The sequence below is a fragment of the Poecilia mexicana genome, unplaced genomic scaffold, assembly GCF_051168715.1.
Source record: "Poecilia mexicana isolate PSO_F unplaced genomic scaffold, ASM5116871v1 scaffold_4, whole genome shotgun sequence".
Taxonomy (NCBI): Eukaryota; Metazoa; Chordata; class Actinopteri; order Cyprinodontiformes; family Poeciliidae; genus Poecilia; species Poecilia mexicana.
This window is the reverse complement of record NW_028263373.1, coordinates 16,054,088-16,072,327: the sequence shown is the minus strand read 5'-3', so window position 1 is coordinate 16,072,327 and position 18,240 is coordinate 16,054,088. Positions and strand designations below refer to the sequence as shown.

Here is an 18,240-nt window from a genome sequence, read left to right as displayed (position 1 = left end):
CTTTTTATCTAGGTTAAAAGATACTTTGAATATTTTTCACCCTCAACACCAGAAGAAGAAGAAGAAGAAGAAGAAGTAATGCAAGTAGTGTAAACATGCACTACAGGTTTTATGTCAAGTTTCTTTCCAAAATCCATCCATCCATCCATCCATCCATCCATCCATCCATCTAGTTTCATATGTATTACGTTTATGCATACTGGGATCGTGACAAACTCTCCCTGAAAGCAGCACCAGGGCATCGCAAGTCTCGTCAGAAGCACAGTTGCTCTGTCCGCTGAAAGCATCCACATTTTTATACCTACAGAAGACATGCTCCGGTTTCATAGAGGCCTGTTGCTTTTTAAACTCTAAAGCTTTAGTATTTGCTTAATTTTAACTTTAGTGCACTAGCATAGGGCTGGCTAGCTTAATTAGCGCGTGTGAAAATGAGCTCCAGCACTCACGTCATCCAGGTGACAAACGTCTCCCCGAGCACAACGTCCGAGCAAATGAGGATTCTGTTTGGGTTTCTCGGAACCATAGAGGAGCTCAAGCTGTTTCCACCTGAGTGAGTATTCAGAAATAAAGCCCTGCTTAGTCTGCGTTAGCTTGTCTCTGGCAGCTGAGGCCTTTGGCATCACCAGAGGCCTAGCTGTATGCTAATGCTAATATTTTACCGCCTCCCCGTCAGTTCATCCATGGAAATCCTCAGTGGTTTTGTTGTTGTTGTTTTTTTTTTTCCAAGAACATTATTTGAATTTCAGATTCTCTTCAGACCGTAATTATGAGGCCAACTAAACAAATAACTGTCTTTGCTTTTACTGCTGTAGTAATACATTATTATAGAATGTAGTGGTTTTTTTACCCAACTATTTGTAATAATTAAATAAAACCTTCCGAGAGGTTTTCAGGGGTTTTATTGATTTGTAAAAGTAAAGCAACTGGTGCTTTTCCTGTTATCAAAAGTTTCAGAATAAAATTGGTAGAGTTGTAATAAGTAAGAAGGAAATAATAAACAACTTAAAATATGTGCTGCATCTTGTTGTTTTTCTTATTGGGTCCAGTGTAAATGCATCTGGTGCCTGCAGAAGATCAGGTGTTGTATTTTGTCTTTGGGTATAAAGTAATAAGATTGTAATCAGCAATTTTTCTTTTCTTTACATTAGACTAACCTATACCTCATATAGATTTCACTATGATTATTTCGTCTGGCTGGGCTCATAATGGGTTTCTTGTGTGGACCACACTGAAGTTGATTAAAATTAACTTTTGCGTTTTGAAAATGTTGCAAAAACATTATTAAATGTACAAAAGTATAGACGAATATTGTTGTAAATGGCAGTAAAGACATAAAGTGGTTGGAAGGAAAACGATCTATACTTTTGCTTTTTAAAAATAAACAATGAAGAAGAAAAAATTGTATTGACTAAAAATCTAGACATTTATGCATTACAGTAGTTAATGTTCTTAGCTATGACAGCAACTTGCAGCAGCTCTACATACAACAGTGTATAGATTCCCTTAGGAGAGGTGAACAAATAAAATGCATTAGTGATTAAACGGATATTCTTTTCTAAAAGTCACAGTTGGATAAATGTAATGGAAATAGTAAAACTGGATTACTTTGGACCCTGTCGCAGAAATCCGTTATGATCCAATTTTCCTGGCAGCAAGGTGGAAAAGGGCTTGTTGATTCTCTGATTTTTGTATTCTTTGCACAACACGTCTGTATTTTCTTCCAGTGACTCTCCCTTGCCTGTGACTTCCCGTGTCTGTTTTGTAAAATTCAATGAGCCTGAGTCTGTCGGAGTGTCCCAGCATCTGACGAACACCGACTTCGTGGACAGGGCCTTGATTGTGGTTCCTTTTGCTGAAGGTGGGTGTCCAGTCTGTCCCTTTGCCGTTCACATTTCTGTCTCTGACTGTATATCACAGGTTTAAGGTATACTGGGTAGAATTAGCTGAACCTGAACCATTACTAGCTTTTTTAAAATATATTTTTCAAAGTTTTTTTTAAGGGAAATGTACATTTGTGTCTCTGTCTTACAACCAGCTATAAACTTCTCTCTCTGTTATTTGTGTTGTGGTTTTCATAGTGGACAAGTCATTTGCAGAGAGCCCCATCCATGCAGACTGAAAGTGGTCCTCTGCTGCCGTCAGGCGGTTAGAAAAAAAAAATAATGGTACCAGATTCACAAGCCCCTCCGGTTTCTTCCCCTGCAGTAAAATATTAACTTGAATTTTTTTTTCTTTCTGTTCAAGGCATCCTTTCTTAAAAGATAGCTGTGCAGAGTTATTCCTCAAGTGAATGTCCTTGTTTTGCAGATAACGAGCTATGTTGATAAGTAGGCATGCAGAAGTGAGGGATAAACCAGGTAGAATAAAATATCCGTCACCGTCAAGAAAATGCAGCATCCTTGAGTCACAATAGACGATGATCATTAGCACTGTGGACGACGTCATACTGATAAATCTAGAGATCAAATATGATGCAGCTCAAACAAAATTATTTAACTGACAGGTAGATTTATCTATGTTTTATGCAGATATTTTCGAAGTATTCACATTAGAAAAAAAATAAGATTTATTAAATTTGACATATTTTGAGATTTAATTTTTACAATTTTAACATAAACTTTCAGGTTAGACACTTAAGGTGAAGGAAATACGGCTATGACTTACAAGGCTAAAAACACAAACACAAAAAAAACATTTAATCGGGTCCAACAACTCAAAAAGGACCTAATTGGTCTCAGGAAATTAGATAGATATACAAATTGTTGTTGGATGAACTTTCACAATTTATTTTACTTTAGCCTAAATTTCTCTGCAAAACAACATTTATAGAAAATGATAAACACTGGATCTAGATCTGTTGCTTCGAGGTTTTAAATCAGTCACATTTAGAGAAAAGATATATGGGACATCAAACATCAAGATCAAATGATAAGTGGACCAGTCAGGTGTGCATGCTGGCGGCTAAAGTAACTATGGTATTCATATTTATTATACGCATATGTGCTGCATTTGGTAATAAAATGGTGTTCTTAGTCCTAAAGCTTTGCTTGATGTAGCTGTTAAAATGCCTTTTGGAAACTGTCCCTCTCCATACATACAGCTCTGATGGAGTTGAGTCACTCTAACGTTTAACAGTGGTGTTTCTTTTGTTGTTGTGTTTTACAGTTGTTTTTCCTGGTTCAGCCAACCCTATATTCCAGGCCCTGCTGAAAATGCCACCAACAGTTTTGTCCTCCGCAGCCTTACCCCGTTTCTCAAGTGTCTGTCTGTGTGAATGAGTGTGTGTGAAATCAGATGTCTCTCCCTGCCTCCCTCCCTTTTTCTCTCCCTTTCTCTCTCTCTCTTTTTTTTTTTTTTAAAAAAAAGGAAATATTTTATGATTAAAATTAGCCTGTTTCCAGATTACACAGCCATGGATGATCATCTGATAAGATTTTTTTCTTTGATTTTACTGTTTGGTTCTCTTCAGCTTTGGACTTAATCTTTCATGTCATTTTCTCATTATTGCTGGCTTTAAACCTTGACTGTATAGCACATATTATGTTTGTGTAGCATTTTGCGCAACATACTTAAATGTAGCATTACAGAAATGTGGTTGCCACGTTTTTTTTTTTTTAATGCTAATGTAAGGATGAGGCGGGTAAAGGTACAACTGAGTATTTTTAATAGAAGTTATGGTAAGTGATGTTGAAATGTATCTTTGTCTCCACATCTAAATCATGAACTTTGTTTTTTTTTTTTTTGTTTTTTTGTTTTGTATCTCAATGTTTTTGTGTGCTTTATAGCGAAGCAGCCGGCGCGAGTCGCTTGTTCATAATGAAATTTGAGAGCACATCCCGCGGGACAACTGGCTGTGCTTGCTAACGTTTGGTTCATGACTTAAAAAACAAGTACAGGTGATAAAATCTTGGCAGTGTTGATCACAGTGTGTATTGTGATTATTATTTTTTTTTATCTCATAGCTACTAATCCCACAATTACACTTTCACAAAAAACAAAACAAACAAAAAAAAAGTCAGGTATCAAGATTTACAGACAAGACAAAAAGCGGATTTTTATTTTTCATGTTTTTAACTAGTAGTTAAACCGAGGTGGCTTGTCTGAAAGTCTTGTCTTAGTGTTGCTGACGTTTTTTTTTCCCTCCCCGAACATGGAACTGAGATCCTTTCATTTTTTTCTTCAGGAGTCATTCCTGATGAATCTAAAGCGATGTCGCTTCTGGCTCCAGCCAACGCTGTAGCAGGAATGATGCCAGGAGGAGGTCTTCTTCCAACACCCAACCCTCTGGCCTCGGTCAGTCTTCACGTCACCTTTGCATTATGATTATTATTGTTATTAAGACTGCTGTTTGTTAAGTGTGCGAATGTTCGACACTGCAGATAGGAGCAACCCCGTTCGGAGGTCTTGGGGCTCCCAGCATGGACCAATTAGCTGCTATGGGAATTGCGGGGCCCAACATGAGTCCCCAAGTAAGAATCTGCTACAGTTACAGTTCCAACATGGAAAGTTTAAATTCTTTTACTTGCGTATCACCTCTCTCATTTCTTTCTCAGGCTTTTTCTACGGACTTCCTCAAGCTTATGCAGTCTATTGACCCAAAGTAAGAAACTACTATTTTCGAAATTTGCAGTGTCACTGTTGTTATATATATATATTTTTTAAATGTAAAGAATGTTTTTTGCAGACTGAACCCACTGGCAGCCGGATTAAACCTGGCCCCGGGTCTGAAGCCAGATTCCTCCAACAAGGAGATTGAAGAGGCGATGAAGAGAGTCCGAGAGGCCCAGTCTCTGATTTCTGCTGCCATCGAACCTGGAAGTGAGTTCAGCTTTTAGTGCTCTAAACCTTTAAACCACATTGTAACACTTTAGAAATTCATTCAAAAGAAGGAAACTCACATAGATTCATTACAGACACTGAGAATACTTGAGGGGTTTATTTTGTTCTTTTAGTGATTATGGTTAATACCTAATGGGGGAAAAAAATTCAGTTGATTTTTAGGTTCTAGATTGGCACTGCTCAATTTATTTTGTCTCCTCAATGCCTGCAGGTAAGAAAGATGACAAGCGCAAACATTCCCGATCTCCTTCAAGGTCGCGCCGCAAACGCTCGAGGTCTCGGTCAAAACACAGGTAAAGAAAACAATCAGGTAAAATTAGCTTTTCACTAACAACAGTTTCAAATTACTTAAAATACATACCCATATATATTTTACACAGACGTTCAAACAGCAGATCTAGGCGAAGTTCCCACTCAAGGAGCCGGAGGCGATCCAAGAGCCCGAGGAGGAGGAGGACTCGCTCTCGGGACAGAAGCCGTCGCAGCAGATCCAGGTCCACAGCTCTCTGAAGTCTTACTGGGTTATTGCTGTTGTCATGACAAAACCCATGTCTGCTAGCACCGAGGCACTTTTAGATGTTTTATTTCTTTAACAGGGACAGGAGAAAAGAAGAAAAGTCCAAGAAAAAATCCAAGACGCCTCCTAAAAGCTACAGCAGTAGCAGGAGGTCTTGCAGCATCAGTCGGTGAGTTGCTGTGTGTTGCTAAAAGGAACGACAGGCGTCATCTTGCGTGACTCATCTATAGTCCAACCCTGCTTGGCTTTTAGGAGGCGCAGGCGAAGTCGCACTGCTTCCCGGTCCCCAAGGAAACGGCCTTCCACGTCTCCGTCCTCCGGCCGGTGAGTTTTCATGTCTTTTCTGTATAACTAATCGAAACGAGCCGACTGACAGGCTGGATGTGTTACTTTAACAGCCACAAGAAGGAAAAGAAGAAGGACAAGGACCGCGATAAGAACCGTGATAGGGACAGGAGGGAAGAGCGGAACCACACCAGAGATGAACGAGAACGCTCCAACAGCAAGAAAAAGAAGAACAAAGACAAGGAACGAGAGCGAGACCGCAAATCCGACAGCGAGAAAGGAGACGTAAAAGTATGTGACCAGAAACAAACTCTCACATGTAGCCCTGATCTTAAAATACCCCAGACTGAAAGCTGTGCTGTAGATGTTGGAGCTACTTAGCTTCATCTGTGCTTTCATATGCAAACAAAACCTCCCACGTTTGTTGAGTGATAGGATACTCTGGTGTTTCAGGTTACACGGGACTACGATGAAGAGGAGCAAGGCTACGACAGCGATAAAGCAGGGGAGGAGGAAGATGAGAGGAGGAGCGAATCGGATTCTGTGTCATCTCCCAAAGATCAGGAGGAGGTGGAGCGAGACGAGCGTCAAACGTCCAAAAGGTCCAAACTAAACGGAGACGATCGCCATCAGGAGGACATGGAGATGAGCGACTAAGAACTTTCTGTGCCACCATCTACTGAATTCTGTTCATATTCCTAATCTGGGCCTCATCATGTCTGTGCCTCATCACTGTTAGCAGGTTTTTATCTTAACAGCAAAGTCCTTGTGGACAGAGAGCCTAGATCTGATCATTTTTGTAAAGATAATAAGAGATCAGGAGATCAGGATACAAATGACATGAAATATGGTTTTTAAACTATGATTTGTGCCGTTTGTTTAGAGATCATGTTTTTAATGCTGTGTAGTTTTCCTGAAAACTGAACATTGAACATTTTCAGTATTTTTTTTTTCCCCACCTCACTTGTCTTGATTTAAAAATCTTTTCGTTGTTGTCATTTATCAACCAGCACCATGTTTCTATAGACTGTGGGAAAGTTAAGGTTAACTTTAATGCACTGACATGAAGCTGTTAACCAGAAATATAGATGTGTGTAAACTGGCTCCAATACATTGTTTAACAATTACAAAACAAAGTGGCTTCAACTCTACTTGAGGCAGAGCAGTAATAATTGATTTAATAATATATAAACATTTTGAGTCTATTATGTTATTTCTGGAGGTGTACTTTTGATTTACTGCAGCTAACACAATTTAGCTTTTGCTGCAGCATAATGTCCACTGTTTCTTAGTAGAAACAGTGGACATTATGGGACATATGGACTATGTTGGGATTTTTGCTGTAGAGTTGATATAAATTCTCACAGAAAGAAATTTGGGATTGGAGCAGCTGAAGTCAGGATGAAATGTCTGTTAAATGTACATGTTGAATCAGGTCAAGAGGCACAAACACACTAGCAAAACTTTACTGTACAAAGGAATGTCATGGAACAATGAAAACTGGGTTTTAAATAAAAGCACTGTCTAAATAATTGTGTTGCTGAATTACTGACCCATGCAGACGTCTGTTATTACAAGAGGACTCAGGTGTGCTCAGCTTTAATCCAACCTGCCATCAGAAAACTACTGTACTTAATATTGCTTGGTCATTTTTTGTGTTCTGCACCAAATCAAGTTGCTTTACCGTTACTTAGCCGATCATGATACAAAATTAACTACCGGTACATTATAATACTTTGATATTTGAGGTCATCAAACCAGAGTTGAAACAAAAAGCCATTTTCCAAATAATTAATGAAGAGAGGGGAAAACTATCTGAATCTACTAACTTATCTGTGACAACCCGAAATATTTTGGACAGTAATGGCTGACTAGACCTTTGCAAAACCTGCTGACGATACAAGGAAACAATTTAGCATAATGATTCAGGATATACTTCCAAAAAAGTTCCACTTTCGTCTCACCGGACTGTATAATTCTAAAGATCTTCGGAATCATAAAGACGTTGTTCATCTGTTAATGGTTCTACCTTAAATAGAAATAAGGAATACAAACAATGTAGCTCAGAGAAAGCAGCATTCAGGCTCGATGCTTCTTTACTCTGGAACAAACTCCTAGAAAACTGCTACTGAAACACTTGAGTTGCTTTAAATCAAGGCTAAACCCGTTTATTTACAATTGCCTTTGTTTAATTTATTTGCTATGCTGCCAGTCTTATGTTTTTCTTTTGTTTGTTCACTTTGTTGAAATGTGCTATAAGGCCAGGTTAATAAACATTGTTCACGTAATAATCCTCTGAATACTGTTTTTTGGATTTACACAAGGCATTTTTGTTATCAAAAATGCATTTGATGATCTGAAGGATTAATATGTGCAAAGAAACAAGGATTCAAATACACTTCAGGTAAAATCTAAAACTTAAATATATTCTTTATAGGAAATATGCACATCTATAGTACATATTTTCCAAGGAAAGAAGAAAAACTCTTACCTGTAGCAATAAAACCAGATTATTAAAAATGACATAATTAAAAATATTTTTACTGACTTCTGCAGTTTCCTGAAGTTTGTAATAAGAGAACAGCAGCATGTATGTTTTGCCATTAATAAAGTGGAGAGGCACGATGTCCAGACAGATATGAGAAACTTTTATTTTTTAGTACATTTTATATGAAAATAGTGTTGCTGACTTATACAACAGTTTTTAGCTGTACAACTGACATGTAGTTTAATGGAGAAATGCCTACAGAAAACATTTAAATTGGAGGCAGGAAATTAACAAATAAAACATAGAAACGGAAGAAGAGACGCACCTCCACTAGCTGAACCTAAAGTAGTTTGGAATGTCATGAAACAAAGAAAACTGGAACTAAATAAAAGCAACATTTGCTGAATGACTGATCCACCTGTACAACAGGAATATCCTGCAGTCGCCAGTTTTTATGAACAAGAGCAGCTCAGTTTCTTTGTTTCATCTTTTCAGATGGAATCTTTGCAGGTGTTTTGTGCTTGTTTTTTGTTTTTTTAAACACAACCTCAAATAAATTATTCCAAACATATCAGAGAGATGCATTATTGAAGAAAAAGATGATCAAACAATTCAGATATTTACTGCTCATTTAAACAAATGTACGTAGAAAATTGTACCACAACTTACAAACCAATAAGAGCTTGAGATAACCCCAAATGCTACATAAAAAAATGAAATTACTCTCTTGTCAGTTCAGAGAATTAAAAAAAAAAACAACACCCAAAAACCCAACAAATATACTGCACAGAGGAAAAGCCCTGGTTCTATGTGTTAACTCTGTATGTATACTGTAATCATTAAAACCATAAGATCTGGGTTGTCTATATTGAGCCTGCTTTAACAGATTTGCTACACAGATTAAAATGTGAAATAAAAAACAAAAGGTTTAATTATAACAACTTAAGACTCACTGTTGGTTAATGAGACTGATGTACCATGAAGATCCGCGGCTGCAACTTTGATCTTTCAGAAGCTCAATTGAAAGTTTGACATCACAAAACAAGTGACTAAACTGAAGAGTTGTCCTAGAGAGTCTAAATAGTGACCAGGTGTAGAGTGATACGACTCCATGCTTGTGAAAATCTTCGCTCAACACAAACAATTACACATTTTGCTATGTGGAAAGGAGGAATTATTAAAAAAAAAAAAGAAAAAGAAAAAAAAAAGCTGATTATGTCCCAAGAAAAAGAACTTATTTTCCCAAATGTACAATTGTCATTACACGTCTTTTGATCCAGTAAATATGTTATCATTGATTGGTGGAAGTAATTCATTAAGCAATACAATAATTTTAACGTGTAAACCAGACATTTACATACTGTATGAAAAGCCAAAAAAAAGAGATCAATTTTAAATCAGTTAGGACAGCAAAAATATTTCTATTTGCTAAGTACCAGAAGAATGAGAAAACATCTTAGCACCAAAATACATTAAATATCTGCTGTTGCTATATCAACCCTTCAGACCACTCTGGTCTTCTGGTTCTGCTCTGCATCCCCAGAACCAGAACCAAACATGGAGACTCAGCATTCAGCTTCCATGCACCACAAATCTGGAACAAAATGTCCAGAAAAGTGCAAAACACCTGAAACACTGAGTTCCTTTAAATCAAATCAACAAAACGTAATGTTGTTACTGGTTTCTCAATTAGCGATTACACTGTTTTGTTTTGTTTTTTGTTTTTTTTTGGGGGGGGGGGGTTTATGAAACAAAGCAATTTAAACCACCTTGGTGCTGAAACGTGCTATACAAATAAAAGTAATTAATTAATTTTGATTACTTTCGTCATTTACATGCTACTATTCCTTTTTAATAATTTTGGTTAGCCCAGGTGATGCTTTTGTAGGCATCACCTGAAGGCTCACTTATGCATGTATTGTATGTCAGCACCTTAAACTAACCCCATGTTGTGTGATATCACAAAAAAACCAAATGAAATTGGCAAAGATATTGGGAAGGGAATTACACACACACACACACACACACACACACGCACACACACACACCCCCACACACACACACACACACACACACACACACACACACGCACACACACACACCCCCACACACACACACACACAAGTACGTGTTTTGGTTTGAAATGTGTGTATAAATCCCAGAACAAATGGTTAATTTTCAATTCTGTCCTACAATCACTTGTGAGCAAGACACCAACATATTTAAACCATCTTAACTCAAGTCATACAGTTTAAATACAGAGGAAATATGTGGAAACTTTTTGGAAGAAAAAAAAAAAAAAAACAACCCAAAACTCCAGAAATAATTTTGGTAATACTAATAGATCTAAAACAAGAAGAAAGTGTCGGTGTCAAAAAAATTTGTCTTTTTGTTAATGTACAGAAATATCTGGTTTCAGCGGTATATGATTGTACTCTTTGTACTGACCGTAAATAGAATAAACTTAAAAGGTTTTTGCAATTCGAGCTGGTTTTGTCCACTGTGCTCAAATAATAAAAGAACCTAAAATGAACTCTGAGCAGACTTCCCATAAAAGCATCTCACACAGTATTATCAGTGCGTCACTACATGTCAGTTAGACACAGTCCCTTTAAAAACAACACAGACTTAAATACAAAGCGTCAACTGACCTGGTAGTTCTTTATTCTACTCTTACCTCATATAAATAAAGCCCCCTGCTCTGCTGCCATGTTTTTCACTTCAATGCCCTTTGATGAAAAATCTCGGCTACCTACACTTCCTGCTGTGCCGTGTCAGATTTGGAGGTTAGAGTAAGAATCAGCAACGCCTCAGCTTATGTTCACATCGACTGAGGTCAACTCCTCTGCGGAGTTGTTCCTGTCTCTCTTCTCATCCCGCTGCTGTACAGTCTGTGTTCAGAGTCTGAGCATGTGACAGGGGTTTCCATTCATAAAAGGTGTTTTGTAGGATTAAAAACCAAGGCGAGAGGTTAAAGGTCGGGGAATCGGCTTGGGTCTTCTTTGTAGTCAGTGGGAATGGTAAAAATGGATTCATCGAACTCGTCGTAGCGAAACTCCTGAAACGTGACCGTGGCTGTAATAGTAGGAAAGACGGGGATGTCTGCAAGAAACCACAAAGACACAAGTCACTGAGTGAAATGGAAATATTTCCCCAAACCGCAGCGATCTGGTCCACAGTGAGTGTCTGCTTACCGAGTTTGACAGGAAAGCCAGGGGGGAGCTTCATCTGAACAAACTCCCTGAGTTTATTAAAGTGCTTGAAGGGTGCAATCACCTCCAGGACATTCAGTAACCTGAAGGAGGGCGAAAGCAATCATCGTCACAGATTTGGCTTTATCAACAAGAACGAATAAGCAGCACAGATTAGACCTTTACATGCACTGCAGATTCAACATGAATGTCATCAAATTTTTAGGTTTTAAGTTATTCGATTGGTAGCTATGAACAAGACCCTGGCATGCCTTAGACTGAATATTTGGCTCTTAATGACAGACTGAGCTCATTTAAAGTGGTTTGCTTTTGAGAACCATAAACAACATTCAGTATACACAAGTCGAGGGCCATAAGTCATTCCAAACCCAGTTCTGATGTTTGTTTGGGATCATTGTCCTGTTTAAGCATCCAAATTTGTCTTTGCTTTAAATGGCCAGTTGAGGACATAAAGGGAAGTTGCTTAGAGGAAGATTTTATTCTTCATTGTCCCACCCACCAGTAAAAGAGACACTTAGCATGACTCTATAAACTTCTCAGCATCACTGGAGAAGTCAAATTTTCATCACAAATCTATTTAATGACTGACTAGAGGGCATCTAAAAATAAACACTCACGACTCAATGCCCAGAGGGAAGTCTTGACTCATGGCTATCGTGGCTTTGAAGTTTTTCTTGCTCTCTTTACAGACCAGCTCCCGTCCTAAATGAGGTGCTCTGTGGAGAGAGATGCAGCACACAAGACGACATCTCAAAACATGCCATCATGCACCAGTTAAAAATTCTTTATATATTGATCATGTAGACTTCTCTTTCACAAAGCAAGTTTTAGGCACTTACCTTCCGTTGTCTGCAGTGATGTATTCCTCCCAGGAAATAGTGTTGGGTAAAGGGGGGGTTAAAGACTGTCTTCTCGTCGGCTAAAAGAAACAAAGGGAAGGGTGAACTTAAAAATCATCGGCATGGAAACAGCCCCCAAAAAATAATCAAGGAAGTAAAATTTTATTTAAACATATCTATTTTCCTAAAAAGGAAAGGAATAGTTATTTGCAAATATTTACAGTTAGGATGTACAATATTAAGAAGTCATGTTATGAAGATACTGTTGCATATTGCAATTATGATAAGTCCACATTAACATGTCACAACACTATGTGACCTTTTAGTGTATTATCCACTTTTTTCATTGAACATACTACTGGAATGCAAGGCAAGAATTTATGATTAAGAAAAATTATATTTAAGCAGTCCTTTGCAATATTAATATTACCACAAAGCTGTTTTTATTAGGCACTTCTAATGACATTAACATTGAGTTCAGGTTTGCACTCCGGGGGGGGGGGGAGGGGGGGGGTCTATAATTATCAAGAATTATTTTTAACGCAAGCCTGTGATGTGGTCCAACAATTGGCTTCATAGCTTTTGTTCAGACAATGGGAAAATTGTTAATGTTATTTCATAATCATGCAGTCACGCAGGTAAAAAGATCTGGAGTTAAATACGTCACAAGATCAGTTCCCTCCTGAGGAAACAAGCCTTTGAAATCCGTATCTCAGGTTCTGAGTGTGGACTGATTATGTAACATAATTACCCAATAGGTAGGCTGTGGTTCACCTTTATACATATTGTCAGTTTACTGGTAATCTGATTGCTCCATTGAGCCTGGTTTACATACAGAGACCTTGCTAGGACTTTAAACCTAAAACAATGCAGTCATGGGGATACCTAAAAACATTTTCAACACAGTATGGTCGTCTCCAGAGATCCTCCAAAAAATGTCAACAATCAGATTTTAGTTTGTAGTTATTTAAATATTTGACTTATACGATCTGCTAAGAAGGCTTCTCTTAAATTAGTTCCCCCAATTAAAGAGAATCCTCCTAAATTGTGGGAACTTCTTGTTCACAATTAAACAACTCACAAAAGTTTTCGTCAGGGAGCCTCTGTCCTCTCTGATAGTGTGTACAGAGAGACACACCCCAAATGAGCTGCAGATGTAAATGAAGTGAATGATTCTTCATCAAAGTGTTGATTCAGGACAAGCTGAACATAAATGAATATCACACTGTTCCGATTTTTATTCTAGCCCTTTAAACCAGTTAGGATTGCTCATTTGATCAAGGTGCTCTTATTATATCGCCAGGTAATTCTCTTTGTGGTGGCTCTGAACCTATGGAAGAGTCTTTCCATGAAGATGTTAACTTTTTTTTTTAACTGGAATGTATTTAATGTTTTTGTTTGCATATGTGAATGCTTGTGAGTATTCTGTAATACTTTTACTCATGCTGCATTTCATTTTGGTTTTATCTTGAATTTTATCCAAAGCTCTTTGTGACAAATGTTTTGAAAAGTGCTCGATTATTAATGTTTTTCCATTAAATTTTAAAAATCATGCATCACTTTTCTCTCACATCACAATTATGAACTACTAAGTATTGGTCGACAACATAAAATCAACAGAGAATTTATAGATGTTTGTGATTATTTGATGAACGGGATGGGGAGCAGAGTGATTACAGGCACTATAGGTGCACCATTCAACTGTAGTGAAGGGACCTTGAAATGTGAGATGGTTTAAAACGTATTGCTGCTGCAGGTAGGTAGATCAAAGCTCTTCCTCTGATTAATTTTATCCCCCAAAAGGAAACTCTTCCTACCACCAAAGCAGCGTGAAAAGGAAGTCATAAAAAGCATGCAGGAATTTTCTTTTCAAGCTAAATCATCTTTCCCGAAGAGAGGAATCTCTGTTCAGCCTTCTCTAATAAGTGTTCTTCAGTTTCAGTTTATTTTAGGATTGGACAGCTTGTGCTGACTGTCCCTGAACCGGATCTGGGACAAGTGCCATCCCGTTAATCCTAAAATTGACATTCTCCCGGAATTAACTCCTTCTTGCCGATGTTCATGTATGAAAATGTTTCACTGTTACTCCATTTGACCCATCTCCTTCAAGCAGTGGTAAAGCAACAAGGGGAGATGACAGGTCATCTTAATGTCCCAAGAGAAAGTTGAACAACTTGCGAAAAAGAACCAAGAAAAGCAACCTCAGATTTACAGATGTGTTTTTCCCGCATGTCACTGTGTGCCAGTCCAAGCATGTTGTTGTGATGAGAACAGAGAACACAAAAGCTGGTCAGAACCGAATCTACTGGTGTGCCAGTCCCCCTGGCCTCTGACTTTTTCTCTTTGTTTTTTTGTTGTTTTTAAACAGATCCCTCATGTCATCAATACTGTCACGCTTAATTTGAAGGTCTTACACAATTGCTTGAGCCCACATGTTCTCTCACGCAACTGTTTACACACCAGTTGAAGCCCTATTTGCTGAAATCAAAGGTGAACTATTCCTAAAGCGGAGCTAAGATCCACCGTCACCCTGGCTTTTCGCGTTCATAGCCCTGATGGACTCGATGACAACAGAGGGCAATGTGAAGAAACAAAGCCTACCACAGAACAAAAGAGAGAGTGCACAAGGACAAAAAAAAACAAAAACAAAAAAAAAACAAGAGATCAGTTAAAAGGCATCCAGTGGGTGTTGAGAGGCTTTGTCTTTCCCATGTGACCAGTTCACTGTTGAGTTCAGACAACAGCTTGCTAAGCAAACTGGAACATACGACAGTGAGAGGGAGGGGATGCCATGAGGGGAGGTGTAGTTTTAATTTTTTCACCACAAGGTGGCAGAAGTGAGTCTAAAATGCAGACCGGGTGGCTGACAAACAGGACATCAAAGAATCATCTGCCCCAAACGCAGGCAGGAATTTTTCAATAAGTCATGCAGAATTTCTAAACAAAGTCCATCAGGAAATCCATGCTGTTTCCACAGGCTTTATCCTCAAATGCAAATAGCAGTGAGATATTGTGACTTTTATTTAGTCTGAGAGACTCAGGTCCTACCCCAAGGGTCCAGCGGGACAATACAGTGTCAAGACTGGACTGATGGTTACGCTGCAGGTACAAGTAAACAGGATTTATATTTATGTGTAATAACGTCAGATATTCAAAGATCAATAGGCAACTTGAGGTTGAGCGCCTTGCCCAAGCAACACAGAAATGTGGCGGCGGGACGAAGTTACAACCCCGACCTTTCCATCCAATTACAGACTACTTTTTCAGTGAACCACACACTTCACGTTGCTACCAGAAACATTTCATATTCATGTAGTAGAGACAAAATGTAACAAAGATTAAGGGATACTAGATGGTTATGGTCTTTCCAATAAACAACGAAAGATCCAAACAACATGAAGTGTCACCTCAAAGTTCTGCTCAAGGAGGTTTCCTCCTTTGCTCAGACTCTCCATAATAGCTTTATTCCTCAAGATGTCCTCCTCACTCAGATGCTCTCGTCTTTTTCTGGACTCCAGCACCAGGCCGTTCACAGAATAGAAATCTGCCAAGAAGTTTCCCACGCGCTCCTGGAGAGAGAAGAAACAGATCAGTCTGCCTCCTCTATCACCAATTTCCTCTCCAAACAGAAGTTAAAAGAACAAAAGATTAGGAAGACGGAATGCAATACCCCCTATCTCATTCACCGCCTCTGTGTCCTCCTGCCCCATCTCTGTTGTTTTAGACCTCAAGACCATCACCTGTGGTCCTCTCTTATTTATTTACTCTATTTCATGCCGGTTTTCACAACAATAGCAGGAAAATATGAGTATTTGGGTCAGAATGGCACAAAGTAATCACATTGTAAAAGCAAATAGCTTAAGGTCATGAGAAAAAAGTATGACACACTGTGAAAGCCTGTGTCTTTCTAACGTATAAGGACTTAGAATTATTGGACAAAAAGGCTGACAATACTGAGAGAGTTAAGTAGTGTGACTAAACAAATACAACTGAAGAAAAGATAATAAAATATTCATTACAATGAAGTTAAGTAATGCAATTTCTGGTGAAAAATAAATTAGGACACCCCTTTTAAAAGCGCTAACACCACATCCAATTGTATCACATCATGTGACATGATTAGAACCTCTTTATTCGGCCAGAATGAAGAAGGTTTATCCAGTTTAAACTTCAGACATTTAGACTGGTTGATGAGAGACTAAACACCATGCTGAGATAGAAAGGTCTGTCTGTGGTCTTCAGAAAGATGATGTAAACATCTCTTTAAATGTGGAGAAGGATTTAAGGAGGCCACAAAAATAAATGAAATCATTCCACTGTGAGGGGAAATAACACTAAAAACAAACTACCTACATGTCTGGCTGTCCAGATAAATAAAGATAGAAGCTAAAACAAATCCCCTAACACAGTGGTTCCCAAACTTTTTCTCTTGGGCCCCCCCAGTGGTTTCCAAACATTTTCTGGGCGCCCCCTATGGATTACAAATAGCTGTTTGCTTGAACGAAGTTTGTGGGTGGGGGGAGGATTCTTAGAGACTCCCTGTCTCCAACAGCGGAGGGGGAGGTGGGGTGAATCGACATTTTTGAGGGCAAAATGAATGTACATAGCTGGACATAGACAACAACATTGGTAGCCTACAGGCTACTTGTTAAACTTAAGGTGCTGTATTGATATTAGCTAGTTATCTTTTAGCTAACTTTACCTGTATCCAACAGCTTTACTCAACAGTCTGATATTTTGGGGAAAAAACTTTGAAAAATTCTTTGCGTTTCGCTGCCATGATTCTAACACACCTGTGTAGCTCTGCACAACAGCAGCAGGTCTCCTTCACTGCCGCACAGGTGTAAACCCAGCGCGAGTGTCGTAGCGCTCATGTTGTGTTTAAAGGCAGCTCAGAAAAACAGGCTACCACATGTTAACAATGGATTAAACAGCTTTAACTGCTGATAAAAGTGACCGAGGACACGGATATGGGAAGTGCAGAAGCCCCTACTGTATCAAATTGACATAGGAATAACAGAGAGTTGGCCATTCTAAGGTAAAAACCCAGCACATATAGCGTTCATGTTTTTTTGTTTTTTTTTTCATCCAGACGGCTTCCCGCACCCCCCCTGCAATGGCATGACGACCCCCTAGGGGGCGCGCCCCACAGTTTGGGAACCTCTACCCTAACATATCTTTGTGGAGACCTACAGCAAGGTCTTACTATACTGTTGATGTGAAATTACATGCCTGTACAATCACATAGAGACTCCAATAGTTTGACTTTCATGGGAAATGTGCCAGGAGAAAACCTCTGAAACAGTGAAGGCAATACAAAAGTTTGCTAGAGAGACCAAAGACAAAGATCAGGCCTCTGGAACAACAGTCTTTTGTGAGATGAGTTTAAAATGGAACAATGGACACCTGAACATACGATATGTTTGGCATGAATGCAACAAAGCATTTCAAAAAATGAACCTCAAACTAATTGTGAAGCATGGAGGTGGAAGTGTCATGGTTCAGGGATATTTTGCTGCAGCTAGACCTGGTTAGCTCACCATCAAGAACTCTATTATGTATGAGATGTTGCTTAAGGAAAATGTAAGACCATTTGTAGATCTTTATGAACTTGAGAACATCCTATTAAAAGGTGAGTCTGTGTTAAAATTAAAAACCCTCATAATAACCAACACCAACCGTCTTGTCCTCTCTGAAAAGCCATCCAGTCTGCGCCCTGGAGAAAGTGATGGACTTGGTGGAAAGTGTGGCGGAGTAAACGTCACTGCTCATCAAAATGTCCACCTCCTCTTCTGTCTCCATCTCCGACTCCTATGAAGACAGAACAGAGGGACATTAATACCTACAGCTGAAACCAGGAGATTACATACAGCGAATATTGAGACAAATACAGCTGAACTCATAGGCAACTTGTCTTGTTTTAGGTCAGGTAGAATGACCAAAATTATGTATATTTGCTAAATGCCACAATAATGAGAGAAAGTATATGTCTGAGATTTATTAATGAATGTCTTCAAATCTGAAATATACATGCATAATTATTACCATTTCTTTAAACAA

The 18,240-nt window shown here is 38.6% G+C and overlaps 2 protein-coding genes across 2 annotated transcripts in view; one reads left to right on the top strand and one right to left on the bottom strand.

The window, feature by feature from the left end:
* Positions 1 to 216: 216 nt before the first annotated feature.
* Positions 217 to 7,173, top strand: LOC106930555 (uncharacterized). The gene is made up of 12 exons (XM_015008185.2): positions 217 to 550; positions 1,725 to 1,858; positions 4,184 to 4,293; positions 4,380 to 4,469; positions 4,554 to 4,600; positions 4,685 to 4,818; positions 5,051 to 5,132; positions 5,220 to 5,333; positions 5,436 to 5,525; positions 5,609 to 5,680; positions 5,755 to 5,932; positions 6,095 to 7,173. The coding sequence occupies exons 1-12, from the start codon at positions 429 to 431 to the stop codon at positions 6,296 to 6,298; spliced, it is 1,377 nt and encodes a 458-aa protein (XP_014863671.2). The 5' UTR covers positions 217 to 428; the 3' UTR covers positions 6,299 to 7,173.
* A 1,095-nt stretch (positions 7,174 to 8,268) lies between these two features.
* Positions 8,269 to 18,240, bottom strand: part of LOC106930554 (ankyrin repeat domain-containing protein 13C) — a 32,708-nt gene continuing 22,736 nt past the window's right edge. The window contains exons 8-13 of the mRNA XM_015008183.2: positions 17,860 to 17,991; positions 15,588 to 15,749; positions 12,181 to 12,260; positions 11,959 to 12,057; positions 11,324 to 11,424; positions 8,269 to 11,231 (exon numbers count right to left, since the gene is read on the bottom strand). Coding sequence (XP_014863669.2) covers positions 11,101 to 11,231; positions 11,324 to 11,424; positions 11,959 to 12,057; positions 12,181 to 12,260; positions 15,588 to 15,749; positions 17,860 to 17,991 — 705 coding nt within the window. The 3' untranslated portion in view covers positions 8,269 to 11,100. The remainder of the gene's footprint in view (positions 11,232 to 11,323; positions 11,425 to 11,958; positions 12,058 to 12,180; positions 12,261 to 15,587; positions 15,750 to 17,859; positions 17,992 to 18,240) is intronic.

Excerpts from the sequence above, each read along its gene's own strand:
- LOC106930555 (XM_015008185.2), top strand. The coding sequence starts at position 429 with ATGAGCTCCAGCACTCACGTCATCCAGGTGACAAACGTCTCCCCGAGC. Across the intron at positions 4,601-4,684 it reads ATGCAGTCTATTGACCCAAA|ACTGAACCCACTGGCAGCCG; the intron begins GTAAGAAACTAC and ends TGTTTTTTGCAG. Across the intron at positions 4,819-5,050 it reads TGCTGCCATCGAACCTGGAA|GTAAGAAAGATGACAAGCGC; the intron begins GTGAGTTCAGCT and ends CAATGCCTGCAG.